This window comes from Aethalodelphis obliquidens, unplaced genomic scaffold, assembly GCF_003676395.1.
Source record: "Aethalodelphis obliquidens isolate GAN/ISIS:26980383/991018 unplaced genomic scaffold, ASM367639v1 scaffold16, whole genome shotgun sequence".
NCBI lineage: Eukaryota > Metazoa > Chordata > Mammalia > Artiodactyla > Delphinidae > Aethalodelphis > Aethalodelphis obliquidens.
In genome coordinates this window covers 18,838,526-18,860,745 of record NW_020837960.1, presented here as the reverse complement: position 1 = coordinate 18,860,745, position 22,220 = coordinate 18,838,526, and the positions used below count along the sequence as shown (strand labels likewise).

General features: G+C 39.5%; 1 protein-coding gene across 5 annotated transcripts in view; it reads left to right on the top strand.

Annotated features, from left to right (window-relative positions):
• Positions 1–22,220, top strand: part of NEK5 (NIMA related kinase 5) — a 72,659-nt gene that overhangs the window by 45,474 nt on the left and 4,965 nt on the right. The window contains exons 21-25 of one of the 5 annotated variants that reach the window (XR_003434786.1): positions 1,327–1,437; positions 2,520–2,657; positions 7,974–8,072; positions 10,957–11,065; positions 19,644–19,788. Coding sequence is in view for 2 of the 5 variants with exons in the window: in XM_027116399.1 (XP_026972200.1) it covers positions 1,327–1,437; positions 2,520–2,657; positions 7,974–8,072; positions 10,957–11,065; positions 17,678–17,816 (596 nt within the window). In the remaining 3 variants the exon portion in view is untranslated. Of the gene's footprint in view, positions 1–1,326; positions 3,437–7,973; positions 8,073–10,956; positions 11,067–17,677; positions 18,657–19,643; positions 19,789–22,220 lie in introns of those variants that run through there. The other 4 variants (XM_027116399.1, XM_027116400.1, XR_003434787.1 and 1 more) reach the window with 4 other exon arrangements.

The following is a 22,220-nucleotide window of genomic DNA, read 5'->3' as shown; positions in this document are numbered from 1 at the left end:
TAAAAAAATGAAGTTATATGTCAGGAAATAAAGTGAAAGAAAATATAGGTGAGTATTTTTTTCTTGGCTAGGGAAGAATTAGCTATTCAAAATACATAGGAAAAAATCACAGAATAAATTAGTAATAGATTCAGCTTTAACAGTGAAAGCCTTTGGTAAAGAAAATATTATAATACTAGCCCCTAGCATTGTCATTTTCAGTAGTTTACCTAGGGAAAATAATCATAAATGTCAAAAAAATTAACTACAAATGAGTTCATTAAAGTGTTGTCTATAATAGTAAAAAATTCCAGCAATCTAAAAATCCAGCAAAAAAGAATTAGTTAAGTTATAATATATCCATGAAACAGAATACCATGTTTTCTTTAAAATGGTGGTGTAGAACAATATTTAATAATACAGGTATGGTATGTTGCTAATTGAAAAGAACAAGTTATAAAAGGGTGTGTAACATTTGGCCCCTTTTTTGTTTCAAAACGAAGCAGAAACTATATGCGAAAAGGAAATTTTGAAATTTTAGGTCTCTGGAGAGTGGGGTTGTGGTAATTTTTGTTTCCTTCTTCTACTTACCTGATCTCCAGAGTTCTTATAATGAAACATACTAATAAATAAAGAAAATGATAACACAAGTTATTTTTTAAATTAAGGTAATGGAACAGTTTCTATGGAACCTGACTAAAGTTCACATAAATGCCTCAAGAATTTGTCCATTCACGCCGTTAATATTTCTTTAGTGTTAAATACATTGGCTAGTCAGTCAAATGTTAATAAAAGTGAAATAATTTTAAACCTGTTTATCACTTCAGTCTTGTAAGTTATGATCTATCTATGTCTTAGTCCATTCAGGCCACTGTAACAAAATACCATAAACCGGGAGACTTATAAACAACATTTATTTTGCACAGTTATGGAGGCTGGAAAGTCCAAGACCATGATGCTGGCAGATTCAGGGTCTGGTGAGGGCCCGATTCCATCGTTTTGCTGTGTCCTCACTTAGCGGAAAAGATGAGGGAGCTCTCAGAGGTCTGTTTCATAGGAGCATTAATCCTATTCATGAGGCTCCACCCTCATGACCTAATCACCTCTCCACAGCGCCTCCTCCTAATACCATCACACTGGGCATTAAGTTTCAGCATATGAATTCGAGGGGGCACACAAACATTCGGTCCATAGCAATCTGTATTAGATTGAGGGTCTTGATTTCTCTGCTTTTGAAGTTACCAGCTGATGGACTCCAGGTTTCCTAAGAACTATTTCTTGCAGTTAGTCACACTTTGCTTTGAGATCAACGAGTTATTTCCTTATACTCAGGGTTGTTCATTCCAGATGCTGCCGCTGCAGAGGACAGGAGACAGTGGGATGCTGGGTCTCCTCAGACTCTGCTGCAAATGATGGCCACAGCCGACATCACCTCCACCTGCTCCACTGTGCCTGAGGGTGAAGCTGATATCTATCAGTGGCACGAATTGTCAGCAAGAGGAGAGCGAGGCCCCAAAGGCAGCTGTGTTCACCCCAAATGCTTGTGCTCACCCTGACTTGACAGTTCTCAGTTTTCAGTACAATCCCGATAGATTTGTATTAAATGCCTTTCAAAGATTTTGTTTTGGTTTCTCCCCTACCTCTGCAGAGACTTGCCTACTAATTATCCTAGACAATTGGCCACTGTAGCTATGAGAATGTAAAGGAAGAAAGATCCAGGTTCCCACCTTCCTCCCAAGGAGGGACAGGTGGCTTCATTTGCCTTCCCGTGCTAGCCTAATAACTCCCTTGCAGTTTCTTAGAGGGTCGTTTTTTCCTCAGTAACATCAGAACTGAAACATTAGCTGTCCCACAAGATTTAGAGAGTCAGTGCAAAGATACATATTAGCTTGCTTTGCAAACCAAAGTGCTATTTCCATGTTAGCAGTGTTTAGGATATGATGATATTTTCAACCTAAATTCTTCCATTTTCATTTGGGCTTCTGGCATAGTCTTTCCTTAGCAGAGAGTCCCAGCAATATCTGGGTGTGATCTTACAGGTGGTGGAGATTTTTATTGCTTATTTCCTATGTTCTTCTTGACAACATGGGGCTGGGGGAGAGCTAAAATTTATACCCATCTTATAAGTTGAAGTCTGTAAGTATATCACTGAGATTAGTAATTAAAAGTGTGTGAATTGACCCATATTTATACTATTACAAAATATATTGCATATCATCAAATTTACAAGAAAGGGCTTGCAAACATAATACAATTTAATCCATCCTAAGCCAATGAGACAGTAAGAGGGGAAACCTAATTTAAAATAAATAGAATAGAAATGTCAACACACCAAAACAGCCAGTTTACAGGGCAAAAAATGACTCTCCTGCCCAACAGTACATGATAATATTGTCACTAAACTTTTCTGTATCTCAGCTTCCTTGCTAATAAAATGAGGGGTGGGATTAGGTGACCTCCAAGGATCTCACATTCTGTGATTTTATAAAAACTCAAATGAAGAAGCATTTTTAGTTTCAATAATCCAGGCTCCTTTTCAGACGGCCGAGTGATCGTGATTGAAGGCATTCCAGAAAACAGGAAACAGTGGCGGCTTGAAACGCCGGGAACTTTAATGAGTGTTTTGACAGCAGCACATCTAACAAGCAGCTCATTTTCTGCCAACGATGGAGAATTTGGTATGTAGTTTACTTTTAAGAACATAGTCCCCTGTGGAATTTTGTCAGAGGTGTAAATGCAGACTGGGGATAAAAATAGCCTGGAGAGAGAATTGGGAGGGTGTCTAAGCCTTTTCAGAAGCTGATTTGCTTGTCCAAGCCTGTTCCAAATGCCATTAACAAAAGACTTGAACTTCTGAGAAAAGTAGGATCATTTTCTGTAATGTGATGGGTTGACAAGTGATGAAAAGTTAGGTAGGAAGGACCAGTGGCTTTGTAGGTGATGCGCTAGTGCTTAGCGCTACCTCACAGAGTCCGTTTATTCTGACAGCTCTTCAGCAGACTCAAATTACCATCCTGGGGGCCGTAAAATACATCTTAATATAGTTTTTTTTGGCTTTGGGTTTTTGCCTCCAATGTTTAGCAAGATTATGCTGCTGTTGACTTTAAGGGAAACCAACCGTTACTTTCTAAAGTTCGAGGGAATTCCTATCACAGTGGGGATTTGGTCCTCCACTGGGTGTGCAGGTGTAAACTGCTACGAGCAAAGCCATTTGGGGCAGGCAGGTATCAAACAGAGAACACCTGCGCAGGGGCGAGGTTTCAGGGCTGGGCTTGCTGAGATGCGAGGCTGAGGCGGAGTGGAGGACTGGTTAGAAACCTGACAGTGATGGAGGCGGATGCGTGCTTGCAAAGTTGAAGGACAACACTGAGAATAATGCAAGAGTCGTACCCGACTGTTTCTGAAGAGTGGGTCTGCCCGTTTGTGAAGCTCAAGAGAAGGGGAATATTTGTGAAAGGTGAGTCTGAAAGAATGGACAGCATTTTATTGAGGAACGAATATTTCAGGTGGGGAGAACTTGCAGATCCACAGGCCTGAGAGACTGAGAAAGACGGTATGGGCTTCCCTGGTGGTGCAGTGGTTGAGAGTCCGCCTGCCGATGCAGGGGACACAGGTTCGTGCCCCGGTCTGGGAAGATCCCACATGCCGCGGAGCGGCTGGGTCAGTGAGCCATGGCCGCTGAGCCTGCGCGTCTGGAAGGCCCGCGTACCCAAAAAAAAAAAAGAAAGAAAAAGAAAGACGGTATGACTAAAATCTAGGCGCCGGAGAAGGGACCAGAGTCCCTGAGTAGATGAAGTCCTTCGGTGTTATTACTTATCTCAGCTGCCACACTTAAAACTCAAGGCGGGGGTGGCAGTGCAGTGGGGAGAGAGAGAGGAAATGCCTCCCTGCCTTCAAGGCTCTCTTTCAAGTACCTTCAAACCACAGACGGCAGTGTGATTGCATGTCTGCTCCCTCCCCTTCTATCCTGGGATAGAAATATCATCTGTAAGGATGGGGCTGGGGGCCGGTGGGGAAGAAATTTTGGGCTGGCCTGGCTTGGCCTGGAGGCCAAGGGCTGGGGCCACAGACCAGGTAGGAGGGGGGCGCCCATCTTTCAGGACACTGCGATGGTGACATACTGGTGACTATGATGTGTCTTCTTGGGTTTGTTCCTGTGCTTCTTGGAGAGAGTCATAGAAAACTTCATTTGATCTTGCATACCAAATTAATTAACTCATGAACTTACTGCATTTTCAAATGGATGGCTTTACATTAGGCATATATGAGTAATTTAATCTAACAAGTGGGATTAAACATAGGAACTTGTCTCTAAGGGTAGCATTCAAAGCAAAATGTAGGTATTTTCTTTTGTAACCTGCTAAAGGTGCAGGCATCCCCTCCCACCCCAGCTGTGCCTTCTCTGCTCTTTCAGCCTCTCACTCTGTTGTTGGCCTCACCCCATCTTTCCTATCTCTGTAGCAAGCTTGACTTCCTGTCTCTGGTCATCTCTTCTTTCTTTACCTCTCCCTCTGCACCCCTGCCAGATAATCCTAAAAATCCTTTTAAATCCTGCAAAAGATTCTCCCATACCCTCAGGATAAAATCCAGACTCTGCAGACTCTAAGTGCCTTCAAGATCGGATGGCCTCTCCGGGCACCAGGGCTGCTAGCACTTCTCCATCAGCAAATATTTCTCCCTCAGTTTAGAAAGGTGAGTCTTTCTAAAGACTCCTCCCTTTGCCAAAGTAATTCCTCCTGTAAGATTTCACTCTGATGCAACCTCCCGGCCATTTCTGATGTTTTATCAGCAGATACCCTTCCCTCCCTGCTTTTCGCTATATTGCCGAACAGGGCTTTACAAAGGTGTCTGGAATATAGGAGATTCTTAATCAGTTAATAATTGGAATGAATGAGTGGAAGAGCCTGTAACTTGATTGACATGCTTCCCTTTAATCCAAAAAATTCTAATAAGCTTTCTGTAAATCCTCAAGTTTGTCTAAGGTCTCTCTGTCTTTTCTCTGTTAGTTGCCTCTGACAATTTCACATGAATTCAGTCTCATACTCAAATTCATTCACACTCAAATATTGGTTAAAGGCATGAAAGACATTTCCTTATTATGTTTATCATTTAAATTCAGGCCATAAAAAGATGCAGTAGCAATTTTATTTGAAATTTTAGAGATTGCTATTAAAAACCTGGATCTCAATTAAACTACTGCCTGTGTACCACTGACAAGGAACCACTGGTTTTTTGTTCGTTTTTATAAATTTATTTATTTATTTTTGGCTGCATTGGGTGTTCATTGCTGCACGCGGGCTTTCTCTAGTTGGCGGCGAGTGGGGGCTACTCTTTGTTGTGTTGCGCGGGCTTCTCATTGCAGTGACTTCTTTTTGCGGTGGCTTCTCTTGTTGTGGAGTATGGGCTGTAGGTGGGCAGGCTTCATCAGTAGTTGTGGCTCGCGGGCTCAGTAGTTGTGGCTCATGGGCTCTAGAGCTCAGGCTCAGTAGTTGGGGTGCACGGGCCCAGCTGCTCCGTGGTATGTGGGACCCTCCCGGACCAGGGCTCGAACCCATGTCCCCTGCATTGGCAGGCAGATTCTTAACCACTGCAATACCAGAGAAGCCTGGAACCACTGTTTTTTATTTTTGTTTTTGTTTTTTTGGGGATTGAAACACCTCCCTGCCGTGGAAGCCCGAGTCTTAACACTGGACCATCAGGAAGTCCCCCAGGAACCACTGTTTTAAATGCCTGAGAAAACATCAGGGCACGTCTCCTTTGCATTCCTCTAAGTTTGGTTTCCCTGCTTAATATCCCACAAGACACTGTAATTCTCTGATCATAAAAGTAAAGTTCACTTTAGTTTCCTGTTTAATATCTTTCTTCCTCACTAGACTATAAGCTTCTGAGAGCTTTGTCTTGATCACCACCCCACTCGGCCTCTCCATCCCTAGCGCCTGGTATAATGCTCAGAACTTAGTAAGTCACCATGCCTTTGTTTTTTTGTTTTTTGTTTTGCGGTACGCGGGCCTCTCACTGTTGTGGCCTCGCCCGTTGCGGAGCACAGGCTCCGGACGCGCAGGCCCAGAGGCCATGGCTCACGGGCCCAGCCGCTCTGCGGCATGTGGGATCCTCCCGGACCGGGGCACGAACCCGTGTACCCTGCATTGGCAGGCGCACTCTCAACCACTGCGCCACCAGGGAAGCCCCACCATGTCTTTGTGAATGAAAATACAGCCATAGCACGTTTTTACTATCACTTTATGTAAAGGCATGGGATTGCCAATATTTGTATTGCTATCAAGTTGGATAAGGAAATTACAATGCTAATTATTCTTACAGCTCTATGGAGTCTTTGTAAAGACTTTCTGCATGTGTAGATTTTAATAACTTTGATTACAGGTGTAATAGACACAATTTATAAAGGCATTTAAGGATTCGTTGTCGTACATTTAAGTATGATTCATATATCGTTTGTCAGTCTTCAGCTTAAATATCCAACTCCTTGAAGATAAATTCCTTTGATGTTTCTAGCTCTAAATTCCATTTGAAAATGAGGGTTTGGACTTTTCCTCAGTGGTTAAGAATGGTTAAGAATTGTGTTAAGAATCTGGAGCAGTGGTTAAGAATCTGCCTGCCAATGCAGGGGACACGGGTTTGAGCCCTGGTCTGGGAAGATCCCACATGCCGTGGAGCAACTAAGCCCGTGTGCCACAACTACTGAGCCTGCGCTCTAGAACTCGCGAGCCACAACTAGTGAGCCTGTGCACCACAACTACTGAGCCCGCATGCCACAACTACTGAAGCCTGCCCACCTAGAGCCCATGCTCTGCAACGAGAGAAGCCACTGTAATGAGAAGCCTGTGCACCGCAACGAAGAGTAGCCCCAGCTCTCTGCCACTAGAGAAAGCCCGCACACAGCAACGAAGACCCAATGCAAAAAAATAAATAAATAAAATTAATTAATTAAAAATAAATAAATAAAAATGAGGGTTTATCAAGTACATGTTTAATTTGTGCTAATTTTAAAAGTTTGAAATAGCAAGACTTTACAAAATCCTTTTAAATGACTCTAAGTAGTAAGAGTGACACTCTTTCAAAGAGAAGTATTTTTTTACATGTGCATAATTAATTCAGGTCAGTAATTTTGTTTATAGTTTAACCACTCCAAGGGAATCCTTGGTGGGAAGGTAACCTCTATTTTTCTAGTGTAAGTTTTCGGGCCACACAGTTGCCTTGGTAACATCATAGTTGCACATCCTGATAACAGCTGATTTACATTTCTGTAGTTAGCCTTTCATTCTTTCATCTATCCTGTTAAACAAAAATAAGAGCCTCCTAAAACTGTCTTCCTAAGACAGGAAAATAAAAACTGTCAGATTCCCACACCAGGAGGAATACTCTGGCTTGCTTTTAATTAGCCAGACTACCTCATAGATGAGATATATCAATCTGTTTCATTTGTTTAATGCGCTTTAGGAAGTAACATGGGCTATGATTTGGGATGAAATATGTTGATTTAAATAGGTAAATATAAGTGTGGTGAGATTTCTACTTGTGTGTACATGAGCAGTCATGTAACAGTTTACCGAAAAAAAATAAAAAATAAAAAAAGCCACACTTTGCTCTTAATTCCACCTTTGGAGGAAAGTTCCTATTTTTAATCCCACTTGCTAACAGAGGGTAGGGATTTTTTTTTTCCTGGAAACTAAAGTGAAATACTCTTTAGACACCTAGGAACCAGATGTTTGTACAGTTTGTGTGGGAAAGGTATGTTATGATAGATTACAAACATGAGCACAGTCCTTCACTCTTACCTGTATCCATGCCCTTTGCAGTATGACTTTGCAGCTCCTCTGTCATTAAATGTTTTTCTTCCCCTCTTCCCTTGAGTCTTGACTGGTGTTGTGATTTGCTTAGGTCAGTAGAATGCACCGGAAGTGATGGTGTGGCAAATCTGAGTATTTAAGGAGCTTCTGCTCTTTCTTTTGGAATCCTGTCCATCTCTCAACTAGCTCCAGTTGCCTTGCTGGAAAATGAGGGACCGTGTGGAACAGAGAGACAAGCCATCCCAAGTGAAGCCATGCTAGACCAGCCAACCTCCAGGTGGCCAGGCAAGTGACTGCAGATGCCATGAGGGGCCCAGCTGAGACTGGAAGAGCCGACCAGCTGAGCCCAGCCCAAATCGCCCAACTGCAGAATTGTGACCTATATAAATGGTTACTGTTTTAAGCCACTAAGTTATGTGGTAGTTTATTATTCTGGAAAAGCTAACTATTGTAGACATACTTAGCAAAATTCCTAAAGTGGTAGTTGAAAGTAGGCTAGCTCTACATAATTTTAAAGCCGACTTAAGAAACCAACATTTTAAATTCTCTGTGAATCCTTTTAGTTCTTTTGTGGATTCTTTTAAGAAAATCTGTCTCAACAATGTTCTTGATTGCACCAAGGTTTTTGTAGGGAAAAAAACAGACATCATTGACAGGCATATGAAGAGATGCTCAACATCATTAATCATCAGTAACTTTAAATCAAAACCACAAAGAGGGGCTTCCCTGGTGGCACAGTGGTTAAGAATCCGCCTGCCAATGCAGGGGACACGGGTTCGAGCCCTGCACCTGGAAGATCCCACATGCCACGGAGCAGCTTGAGCCCGCGTGCCGCAACTAATGAAGCCCATGTGCCTGGAGCCCATGCTCCACAACAAGAGAAGCCACCGCAATGAGAAGTCCGAGCACTACAACGAAGAGTAGCCCCCACTGCCACAACTAAAGAAAGCCCACGTGCAGCAATGAAGACCCGACACAGCTAAAAATAATAAATACAATTTTTAAAAAACAAAACAAAACAAAAACCACAAAGATCTATCATCTCACACTCATTCGATGGCCACCATATAAAAAAACCAAAACACCAGAAAATAACAAGTATGTGGAATAATTGGAACCCTTATGCACCATTGGTAGAATTGTAAAATAGTGCAGCCATTATGGAAAATGGTATGGCAGTTCCTTAAAAAATTTAAAATAGAACTGCCTGATCCAGCAATCCCTCGTCTGGGTATATATACAAAAAGATTGAAAACAAGATCTCGAAGAGATGTTTTTGCACACCCATGTTCAATGTACCATTATTCACAATAGCTAAGATGTGGAAGCAACCTAAATGTTCATCAGTGGATGAATGGATAAAGAAAATGTGGTATATACATACAATAGATTATTATTCAGTGTTAAAAAAAGAAAGAAATCCTGTCACAAGCTACCACATAGATGAACCTTGAGGACATCATGCTAAGTGAAGTAAGCCAGTCTTGAAAGATAAATACTGCAAGACTCCCCTTAGGTGAGGTATTTACAGGAGTCAAATTCTTAAAAAGTATAATGGTGATTTCCAGAGGCTGGGGGGAGTGGGATATAGGGAGTTGTTTTTCAGTGGGAGTAGAGTTTCGGTCATGCAAGATGAAAAAGTTCTAGAGAGCTGCTGTACAACCATGTGCATATAGTTAAGAATACTGTACTGTACAACTGGAAATTGTTAAGAGGGTAAATTTCTGTTATTTTTTCTTTTACCACAAACAAAAGAATCTCAGACATCGACTCAAAAAGTAATTCAGAATTCCTTGATTGTCTCATGAATTGTTTTATTATGGTCTCTTTGAATTGGGATCCAAAATGATTTGATTGATATGTTAAAAAAATAACAATTCAGAGGAGTAATACTGTGAATGTGAGGAATTTTAGTTATACCTTATCCAGTTTTTTTCACCTATATTTTCATTTTTATGAATATGCAAGAGTGATATAAGATTAAAAATGTATGCTTAGGGAGGACTAAAAGAGTTCTTATAGTAATTTATATAAAATATAAATTCTGGGCTTCCCTGGTGGCGCAGTGGTTGAGAGTCCGCCTGCCGATGCAGGGGACACGGGTTCGTGCCCTGGACCGGGAAGATCCCACATGCCGCGGAGCGGCTGGGCCTGTGAGCCATGGCCGCTGAGCCTGCGCATCCGGAGCCTGTGCTCCGCAACGGTGAGAGGCCATATATATATATATATATATATATATATATATATATATATAAATTCTAAGGGCTAAGAAAACATTGTCCCATTTTATTGGGAACATTTTCTTTGCTATTGGTGTATAAAATATGTGCATCTCATAATCATTGGAAGCTTAGAGTTGTTGAGGGGATGCTGCTTTCTATAAAGAAATTAAATATTGTACTACCTTCATTCTGATTTTTTTCCCAAGAGAAAAAAAGTACATTTTTTTTTGAATTTTAATTTTTAAGAGTCTGGCTTACCTCATTCTTTTTTTAATGTTTGCAAAGTATTTAATAGTATGTGGGCATTATTTGAAATCACAAGAGTCAAGATTTTTTTTTTTTGGCTGAGCCGTGGGGCTTGCAGGATCTTAGTTCCCCAACCAGAGATTGAACCCACACCCTTGGCAGTGAAGGCACGGAGTCCTAACCGCTGGACCACCAGGGAATTCTCAAAAAGTACACTTTAAATAACAACAATTAATTCACCCCCTCACCTCCTTCCTCCCCTCACCAAAAAAGATAGAATTGTGGGTGTGTGCTTTGGGTTTTCTTTGCAGACATCAGTGATTAACCGTAACCATAAACTGCATACTGGGTATAAAAACAACGAAGAATAAGGGTAGTGCAATAATGTTGGAAAGTCAAGTTTTTACAAGATTTTCTTAAATTTTCTATACAATCAAAGCATCTACTCCCAAAGTGGGATTATTTTGTCTCTTCATCTCTGATCCTTATTCTTCTTACTTCTTTCTCTTGTGTTGCCTACTACCTTCAGTACAATGCGGAATAGTTGGTGTCAAGTTGTCACCTGTCTATTCTCTGTTTTAATGGAAATTATTCAAAGGTTTTACCATTGTGGTTGATGTTCAATATAGGATTTTTAGTATATGTCCCTCTCGAGATGTATAGGCTGGGATGCTTTAATCTCTCTTTCTGTCATTTAACAGTGGGACCATTAAAACAATGGCTTCCTAAAGAAGAGGGGAAGGTAGAAGTGGCCTCTGACATTGAAGTAGATGAAGAACAACCAGGACCAAGATCTGATGATGATGATACGTAAGTAGGTCATACCTAGATGCCTAAATGAAGCACGGGAAATAGTAAAAATGGTAAAAAGTTAAAATGCTGTTGTTGAGGCATAGAATATAGCCTCAAAGACCCAGCTAAGGAGACCAAGTTTTCTTATATACATGGGTTTGTCTCTGGGTTCTCCGTTCTTTTCCAATGGCTTTGTTTCCCCTTTCTGCATCAGTGATATTCTGTCAGTTACTATGGCTTTATTGTACCTTTTGATATCTGGTATGGCTAGTCCTCACAGTTTCCTCTAGTCTCCATATCATTTTCTTCAAAATTATCTTTGCTGTTGCTTTTTACTCAACGTATACATCCTTTCATTCTCTTGTAAAGTGTCATGAAAAAGCTTGTTGGGATTTTGATGAGAATGAGATTACATTTGTTGACTAATTTATGGGAATTCACATCTTTGTGATTGTAAGTCTTAACATCCATGAATATAGTATAGCTCTCCATCTATTTATGCCTTTTAAAATATTCTTCCGTATTTTTGTGGTTTTCTTCATGATATAGATACCACTTAACTTTTTTGTTGTTGTTGCCATTATTAATGGGGTCATTTTTCTCCTACTACATTTTGGTACTGCTAGTATATGGAACACTATTGATGTTGTATCCTGTAACCTCACTGAACTCTCTAATTAGTTCTAAAATTTGGAGTCCTTTGAAGTTTAAAATTTTTATTATAATTTATTTTTAAAATAGGTAATATATTTACATGTTTCAAAATTCAAAAGGTATATTCTTTTCATAGTCTTTCTGCTATCTCATTACCTCTGCCACACAATTCCTCTCCCCAGAGTCAACCAATCCAACCTGCTTCTTGTGCATACTTCTTCTGAGAAATTCCATTAAAATGTAAGCAAATCTGTATATCTTGGTATGTGTATATTCCTTTTCTTTTTTATAGAAACAGTTTCATAATGTAGATACTATCTCGCAACTTCCTTTTATCACTTAACAGTGTATCTTGAGTACCTATCATAATATACAAACAGTAGTATATAGAGAGTTTAAATTCCCAGAACAGCAAAGTGTTGTGTCAAAGAGTATGTACATTTGTAATTGGATAGTGTCAAATTGCCCTTCACAGAGGTTACACCTATGAACACTTCCACTGACAGGGTATGGAAGTGCCTGTTTCCTTGTGCATTTCCTTGCTCAGTGTGTTACCAAACTTACGGATCATTGCACAGTTGATAGATTTTAAAATGCCATTTCAGGTTTGTTTTAATTAGCATTTCTTTTATGAGTAAGGTTGCCTTTCCTTATGCTTAAGATCCATCTTTATTTCCTCCTTTGGGAATCAGTTTTATTTATAGCCTTAGTCATTTAAAAAATTTAGGCTATTAACATTGTGTTGATTTGGGGAACTTTTTGTATTTTAGGGAAATTAGTCTTTTAGCTGTAATATGTTTCAAGAATATTTTCCCGTTTTTTGTTTGCTTTTTGATTGTATTTATAGTGACTTGTGCCATGAGGAAATTTCTTACTTTTGTTTACTTAGATTTATCAATTATTTAATAAAAAATGATACCAGAATTTTTTAGTACTTTTATGATTTAGTTTTCTATTTAGTTAAATATTTTGTTCATCTTGAATTTTACTTGTACTGTAAAGTGTGGCTCCAACTTAATTTTTTCCCCAAATAACTCCTTACTTATTCCAACGCCATTTATTAAAAATCTTTATTTTTGATACCAATTTGAAGTGCCACTTTTATGAGATACAACATTTTTATGTGTATTTGTATCCAATTCTTATTCTTTCTAGTCTAATTATTATAAACATGTTTATAATATGTTTTATTGTTTGGGGGGGGCTTTCATTTTTCATAATTTTCCTGTCTAGTCTTGTTTGTTTTTCCATGGGAACATTGGAATCAACCTGTCTAGCAAATAAAGGAGGGAGGGAGGGAGGAAGGAGGGAGGGATGGAAGAAGGAAGGAAGGAAGGGAGGGAGGGAGGGAGGGAGGGAGGAAGGGAGGGGAGAATTTTCTCAGCCTCTTCCTTTTTCTCCTGGTCTCTATTATTGCTGATGCGAAATCTGCTATCATCTAATTGTTTTTCCTTTATAGATGTGCTCTCTCCCTAGTACTTTCATAACTTACTTTTTCTTCTTTCATTCTTATGTTTTGCTATGATATCTCTAAGTCTGGATTTATCTTTTATCCTCCTTGGCTCACTTTCTTCTGAGAACTCATGACTTTCTTTAGTTCTGGAAATTTTTTACCTATTATTTCTCCAAATACCGCTTTTCTTATTCCCTCCATTTTGGCTCTCCCATTAGATAGATTCTAGAGCTTCTCAATCTGTCCCCAATAACACCTAGTTGTACGTTCATATTTTTTAAAAAAGTATTTATTTATTTAGGCTGCACTGGTTCTTAATTGTGGCATGCACTCTTAGTTGTGGCATGCATGCAGGATCTAGTTCCCCGATCCCTGGCCCCCCTGCCTTGGGAGCATGGAGTCTTACCCACTGAACCACCAGGGAAGTGCCCTTTCATATTTTTTATTCTTTGTTTCAATCTAGGTGAATTCTTGAATACTGTTTTCCAATTCTCTCTGGGTATCATCTATTAGGTTTTTAACTTAAATGATTACATATTTCCTAATATTTATAATTATTTTTTCTTATATGTTCTTGCTTCATTCTTGCATAATTGTTTCCCATAATTTAAAAACATTTTAAAATGGATGTTGTGCTTTAATTTCTCTTGTTGAGCATACTTACTTTAAGGGCTTTATCTAAATCTTCTGTCGATGCCAATTATAAACAATCTATAATAAAGAAGAGTTTTATTCAAGCAAAACTGCGAACTATAGACCAGGAGCATAGACTCCACCAAGGAAGAAGAAAGCCCTCTGGAGAAGCATGGTTTTCAGTAGTTTTATATCTTATCAGAACAAAGAACAAACATCAAACATTACAGGGGTACCTTCCTTCAAGGTTTCAAAAGAGCCATTAGCACATACACAGCGAGTCAGCATGACCTTGGTGTCTGGGAAGGGACCCTCATCTTTGAGGGAGTATTTTAGCATTGGTGTCATAGGAACAGGGATCATTTATTCCTATCTTCAGAGTAGACACTTTTTTTAAAATTTATTTTTGGCTGCATTGGGTCTTCGTTGCTGCACACGGGTTTTCTCTAGTTGCAGCGAGGGGGGCTACTCTTCATTGTGGTGTGTGGGCTTCTCATTGCAGTGGCTTCTCTTGTTGCGGAGCATGGGCTCTAGGCACGCGGGCTTCAGTAGTTGTGGCTCCTGGGTTCTAGAGCACAGGCTCAGTAGTTGTGGCGCATGGGCTTAGTTGCTTTGCGGCATGTGGGATCTTCCTGGACCAGGGCTTGAACCTGTGTCCCCTGCACTGGCAGGCAGATTCTTAACCTCTGTGCCACCAGGGAAGCTCCCAGAGTTGACACTCTTTAATGGTTAAAGCAGATGTACAAGTGTGTTTGGCCATAAGACAGGCTGTTCCAGGTCACATAAAGTATAGGCCAAATCATGTATAAGCCAGAATGACTTCCCCATACCCCAATACGTGAAAATTTCTTCCAGTGCCTCCATAAAAATAATTTCATCTCTTGGGCTTCCCTGGTGGCGCAATGGTTGAGAGCCCGCCTTCCGATGCAGGGGACACGGGTTGGTGCCCCGGTCCGGGAAGATCCCACATGCCGCGTAATGGCTGGGCTCGTGAGCCATGGCCGCTGAGCCTGCACGTCCGGAGCCTGTGTTCCGCAACGGGAGAGGCCACAACAGTGAGAGGCCCACGTACCAAAAAAAATAAAATAAAATAAAATAATAATAATTTCATCTCGAGTTAGTTCAATGGTCCAACTTAAAAAAAAAAATTTGTTGCCCACCTTACCTTTCTTACCATTAGATTTATTCTTGTGTTTTAGAATTTTAGTTTGCAGGCTCATTTTGTTTTGGAAGTTCTTTTGTATTTTTTTTTTTTTTGCGGTATGTGGGCCTCTCACTGCCGTGGCCCCTCTCGTTGCGGAGCACAGGCTCCGGACCCGCAGGCTCAGCGGCCATGGCTCACGGGCCCAGCCACTCCGCGACACGCGAGATCCTCCCGAACCGGGGCACGAACCCGCGTCCCCTGCATCTGCAGGCGGACGCTCAACCACTGCGCCACCAGGGAAGCCCTCTTTTGTATTTTGTGGGGTTTTTTTGGTTTTGTTTTTAAAATTTTCTTCCCTCCTTTCTTTCCTATCTCCTACATATCTGACAGGTTTTGGGTTTCTTCATTGGGTTCCCCTCCATTCTTCCTAAATGGAACCCTTGAAGAGCTGCTCTTCAGTGCAAGGGTGGTCTAGGAAAAAAGCTCAGGAATGTGGCTTGTCTGTCTTGGCTCAGTCTCTGGGAGAAAAATACTTCCTGAGAAATTTATAACCATGGATTTGTCTTCACTCAGATTTGGAGTTTGAATTTACAATACTTGGATGGTCTAGAAACATGTACATTGAACAATTAACATTAAAATTAGCAGTAAGAGATTGTAATACTCTGGGATCTCTAGAAGAAATACATATAAAACATTCTGGAGGGATATAGCCTCAATCCAGGTTACAGTGAATTTCTCACTAAAGCACTGCTGAAGATGAGCTCACAATTAACGATTAAATCCACTATGAGAGACAGCAAACACAACAAATAGCTAAATTAGGTCATAAACAACTTCAGATCATATTATGAGTATTTAATATTTGCATAATAATTACTATTGTGTATTTAAAATTATTTAATTAAAATAAGAAAACATGAGAAAAAAGCAGGTCTATCAAAAAAGAACAGGAAGATTTGATAATCAACCAATAGAACTTCTGAACGTGAAAAAAGTCTTCCAATAGAAATTAAAATTCAGCAGTTTAAAAACAGGATAGAGTTAATGAAGGAATTAGTAACTAGAAGATAGATCTGAGGGGGAAAAAATGATCGAAAATGTGAAAGAAGTGTTAAGAGGCATGAAGGCTCAATGTATATCTAAAAGGAATTCCAGAAGAAGAGAATAAATGAAAAGCAATATTCAAAGCAATTATAGCTGTGAACTTTTTGTAATGATTGAAAGCCACGAATCATGATATCTGGGAAATAAAAGAATAATCAAGCAGGATCAATGAAAAGAAATTCACACAGACATATTATTACATTGTAGAGGAATGGAGACAAAGGCAAGATTTTGTGTAAGCACATACCTGAGTAATGGCAGCTTAACACATGGGAGCTATAATTACTGGTCCACCCCAAACTGATGATCTCCAATTCCAGGGGAGTCCTCTGTGATACCTAGCAATCCTATGCCTGGTCAGCTTCCCTCCAAACCCTCAGTCGTGCACACTCACCCCCATCCACCTTGCTCTCATCACCGTGCCCTGCCTTCTACTTCACAGAGGGGGTGTTTTGTAGGTGGAATTACCTCTGTTGTGTAGATCCATGAATTTTTTACACATGCGTCCTTGACTCCTTCTCCCTCCCTATCTTCCTTCTCAGAGGAAAGCAGTCTCCCTTCCTGTTGAAAGCTCCTCCTTACACAGGTGCTCTAAGTCCCAGCCTTTCCTCAGTGACCATGTTGCTATCAATTAATCTACCTTTCTCCTGTATTTTCAACATCTCTTACTTCCTTCCTCTCAGCTTATAAACATGCCCAAATCTCTCCCATCTTGAAAAACACCAAAAAAACCCATTCCCCTTATGTTCTTGAGATAATACTGTCCTTTCAGAGCAGGGCTCCCCTCAGAGGAGTTTTAGCTCATTGTCATCACTTTTTTAAACCTCCCGTTGCTTTCTTGATCCACTATATGATGGCTCCGGCTGCAGAGAACTCTGAAATATTCCTGCAAAGGTCATCTATTACCTTGAAATTGCCGAGTCCGATGATTGTTTCTCAGTCCTCATCTTATGTGACTGCTCCCTCTCTCTGGAAATTCTCTGCTCCCTTGGCTTCCATGACGAACACTCTTGGTTCCTACCAGCTCCTCCTAGGTTTCTTTCCTTTGCCCCTTAAATATCTGTGATCTTTGAGATAGTTTTCTTGGTCTCTTCCCTTCTTCTTTTCTAAAAGCATCAGTGTTGCAGCCTTAGACACAATTTCAATTCGTGGTCCTAATAGTTAAGAGCTCTGAGACCTTGGGCACTGTTTTTGAACCTCTCTGAGCCCAGCTTCTTTATAAATGGATGATGATAATGTCCACCTCAAGTGTTGTTATTAGTAGAAGAAATATAGTATGTGTAAAGTGCTCCAGGGAAGTGACTGGCACATAGGAAGGGCTCAATATATGGCAGCCGTTGTATTATTTTTTTCTTTTTTTTCTCTTCCCTCCTCTTCTTTTAAACTAAGAGTAGATGGATATTAATAAATATAAGTTACTGAACACAAATCCAGCTAAACAGAATACTGATTCTCCCAACATTGGTTGTTTATCATCCTTAGAGAAACCAGACTGATATGATAATTTATTACCTGGGTGAAAAAGCAACTTTCAGACTGGTCACGTGGGGGTGGGGCATGAGAAGAGACACTGATTTTCACATGTATTCATTCGTGTTTTGATATCCCAAAGTTGATTTTTTACTGCTTATGATTTCAGAAATTTTGAAGAATCTGAAGATGAGTTGAGAAATGAATTAGTAGAATCCCTGGAAAAACTCTCTACTTCCAAAGAGGCAGAAAAAAGGGAAGAGGTTTCCAGTTCCTCTAAGGATGCTGAAAAGAAAGAGAGGGGATAGGCATACAGAAATACGCAGAATTAAATGAAAGTTTGTAGAGTATTTTTACTCCATCTGATGACAAAATTTGTATTGTTGATGAAGACCCAGGAACATCACCCACCAGTCAAAATATACAAGTGTGATTATTGAACTTTTTCTTAAATAACAAGTTAGTATCTATTACAGTGTCTCTTTGGGAGCAGTCATAAATATACATTTATTGTAAGGGTTTTCCAGTAATCCCAAGGCTTTATTAGTTTTCTTCTCAATTTAGACAATAGGACTAACTTCTGAATTAATTAAAATTAATAAAATTTAATTAAATAATTAAAATTATTAAATTTTTAAAAATTATTTAAAATTAGTATTTTTACGCTGAGAAATCTTTCAGATAATATGTGTGGTTGGCAGAGTAATGTGCCTCCCCTCACCCCACATGCACCCAAAAATGTGAATATATTTTTACCTGGCAGAGGGGAATTAAGGTTGCAGATGGAATTAAGGTTGCTCATCAGCTGACCTTAAAATAGGGAGGTTATCTTGGATTATTCAGGTGGGCTCAATGTAAGCACAAGAGTCTTTGAAAGTGGAGGAGGGAGGGAAAGGAGAGAACCAGAGAGGTGGCAGCTGAGAGGGATTCAACTTGATGCTGCTGCCTTTGAAGATGGAGGAAGGAGCCACAAGCCAAGGAATGCAGGCAGCCTCTAGAAGCTGGGAAAGGCAGGGCAACGGATTCACCCCTAAGGCCTGACGAAGAAATGCAGCTCTGCCAACCCCTTGGTTTTAGCCTAGTGAAATCCACTTTAGATTTCTGACCTATGGAAGTGTAAGATAATAAATTTTTGTTGTTTTAACTAAGTTTGTGGTCATTTGTAACTAGTGATAGAAAACTAATATACAAACTCATTCATTTAAAATAATGAATCTGTCGTTTTATAAAACCATGACTTTGAAATTTCTTAAGGTATATTGAACATGCTTTTCTGAAGCTGATGTTGACACAGGAGTAAGGAGAGGAACAAGGCATGTCAATTATGTACCAAATAATAATTTTATTGTTTCATTGAATTACTTTCTAATAGTTTCAAATGTATAGATTATAAACTTCTGGAAGGCAGGGACTATATCTGGTCTTTGTTTCTTATGATGATCTTTTTATATATAGCACTTAGCACCATGCTAGAAATGTTTCTTAACTGAGTAAGTAAATACTAATACAATTTCCTCATTAAGACTGTAAGCCCTTTGAGGCAGGAAACTAGACTTAAACTTTTTGTATTAATTATAACAATCCCAGTGTTGAACATGTGCCTGGAGCTTAGCAGATATTTGTTGTACCTGCTGTTATGAAGGACAAGAGTGGTTATATCTAAGTGGTAGAATTCAGCCTGAAATAGCTGGTCTATAATGAAAATAAAACTAAGTTGGCACATTGATGCATTGCTGAACCAAGTAAACAAAGATGAGGAGTGGTTGGTCAAATTATTCCTAAGGTCTGAGTGGTTGGTCAAATTATTCCTAAGGTCTGCTTAGCATTTACATTTGGTATAATATTAAATGTGGGGCATGGAAGTGTCAAGATTTCCCTAACTGGGATGTGTCCAGTCTTTTCTATCTTTACTTTCCTGCTGGTGTCTGAGGGGCTGTTCTTCCAACTTGGTGTATAGAGTACATTCTACTCTTTTAGGGCTCAGTATGGTCACATCATGATGCTAAGAATATTTAACAATTTCTCACCATTATGTTAGTTTCAAACTAGGTAACACATGACCCTGAGGGATTGAAGCATCTTTAATTCTATAGCTCTTTTAGTGGTCAGTATATACATGTTTAATTTACTTTCAGGACATTATCTGGTTCAGACACTGAATCTGCTGGTATCATCCTCATTCTAAACAGTACCTGAAAGCATGGAAAATGAAACGTGGTTCCTGAAAAATCCCAAAGGTCAATTATATACAGGGGAAAAAAAAAAAAAGGAATGTTTAAGGTCAGTGTTTAAGAGTAACATATCAGGTTTGCTCCAATGACAAGATGCTTGGCTAAAATCTCCTTTAGGTAACAGCCACCACCCTTATCATTCATTCTAAGATTTTGAGTTCTTTGCTGTAAATTAGGAAGTATTCAATGTGATAAGTATGCGTATCTGCAAGGTTTTTCAACCTGCTCCAGCCCAATTCACCTTACCTATCTTACACACACCGTCACCTTAATCATGTTCTTGAGGCCCAGTTCTGATTGCTTTACTCTGGTTTTAGGCTTGGCTACATCTGTTAAATTGAAACTATTGATCAGACCTGCATATGTCTTTAGAATAAATTTTGTTAGAAAAATCATGCGTTTTGGTAACTATGTATGATATGTCAACTTGATCATTCTTTAAATAGTACCAAGAAGTGTTATCAACCCTTAACCTCCCTTCTAAGTGTCTTGTAACAGTTATGCATGATCCGAGTGAGCACATAGCACTAGAGTATTGGAACTGATGCTTCTCCAAAGCCAAGGGTGGCCTTAATTAGGGTGGGGAAAGAGGAATAGTGGGTGAGGTAGGGCAAATCACATGGGCATAATTTGATTCTAGTAATTTGCATAGCTTCTTGTTGTGGTTTAATGGAAGTAACTTTTTAAAAAAAATTTTATTGGAGTATAGCTGATTTACAATGTTGTTAGTTTCTGCTGTACAGCAAAGTGAATCAGTTATTCATATACATATATCCACTCTTTTTTAGATTCTTTTCCCATACAGGTCACTACAGAGTATTGAGTATACTTGAGTTCCCTGTGCTGTACAGTAGGTTCTTATTGGTTATCTATTTTATATATAGTAGTGTGGGAAGTAACTTTTTCATTGTACCCATTGACACATTTAGCAGACACACCTTCACGTATTTATTTATTCATATCATAGTTCTGGAGTCTAGGGTACACTTACATAATTAAATACACAAATATTCTGAAAGCACTGATAATCACACTGGCACCTATCTCACATTTTTGTCTGTAATATGACTTTGTAAAATACCCTGAAAATTATTAAAGTGTATGAAGCTCTGTAGTATTTTATATGTCTGAAATAATATTCATTTAAAAAAATCTATTAGGGCTTCCCTGGTGGCGCGGTGGTTGGGGGTCCGCCTGCCGATGCAGGGGACGCAGGTTCGTGCCCTGGTCCGGGAGGATCCTACATGCCGCGGAGCGGCTGGGCCCGTGAGCCATGGCCGCTGGGCCTGCGCGTCCGGAGCCTGTGCTCCGCAACGGGAAAGGCCACAACAGTGAGAGGCCCGCGTACTGCAAAAAAAAAAAAAAAAAAAATCTATTAAACCTGACAACCTATTCTTGAGTACAAGAGGCAAAACAGTTTTGTTTTGCCTTTAAAAACTTTTTTTCTTTCTTTAAAAAAAATTCTTGGCATGTGGAGCTTGGGAATATTAGCCGTAGATAATAAATAATTCAGAATTGGGAGACTACATGAGGGGTGTAAAGGCACTGTACTGGGAAAAGTATCTAAGATAATAAAACCACTTCTTTAAATCTTATTTAGATATAGACTTTGTACCTATTAAATCTAAATCATATTTAGATACAAATAATTACTATACAAAGAACATGTAACATGTAGTTTGTTATGCACAACTGGAAATAAGAATGTGAATCACCACTGCTGTAGGTTCAAAACAGCATGTTTGGACCACTCAAAAGCAGTGTCTTACAGGAATTAATAGTCACTCAATTTCTCCAGGCAGACAGTAGCTGACATATTGCTTTGACATTCTTCATGGTATCAAGTATTCAGAAACAAACATTTAACACCACATTAGGAACACTGAAAGGAAACATATATGCAAATTTTCTAATGATAGGTTTGTGATAAATGAAAATCATTTTGAAGAAATTAGCTTAAAAAATGTTTTGTGGAATTTCAGAATCCTTTCTTCCTTTCCTATATCCTCTACTTTTGCTCTGTCCATTTCAATTTCTTTATCTTCAGTCCCATGATTTTCTTTGGGTAGATGGGTAGGGTGAGTGGACAATGGTAATGAATCTTACTTCAAAGACTAGCTGTAAGAAAAAGCACCGGGCTGGGGGGTCAGAACCCCTGGGTGGTAATCCTGATTTTGTCATTAAACAACTTTGTGATACTGACAGAATCAAAGTTCTTTAAATTGTTCCTGTCTGTAAAGTTGAAAATAAGAGAAAATTGGACTAGAGAATTTGTAGGTCTCCTTCCAGCTCCAATTTCCACCAGTTTTTCTTTTCTAAATTGAATACTCTCCAACACAAAGCTACTCTGGTGTGTCAGAACATCCTGGGACTCTGTTTTGGTGCTTTTTGATCTGATGACAGAAGATGGCCTGCAGACGAATCAATAATGTAATTGGAAGCAGACAACAAAGCTGGGTGGATTGATGAATGGACAAGAGG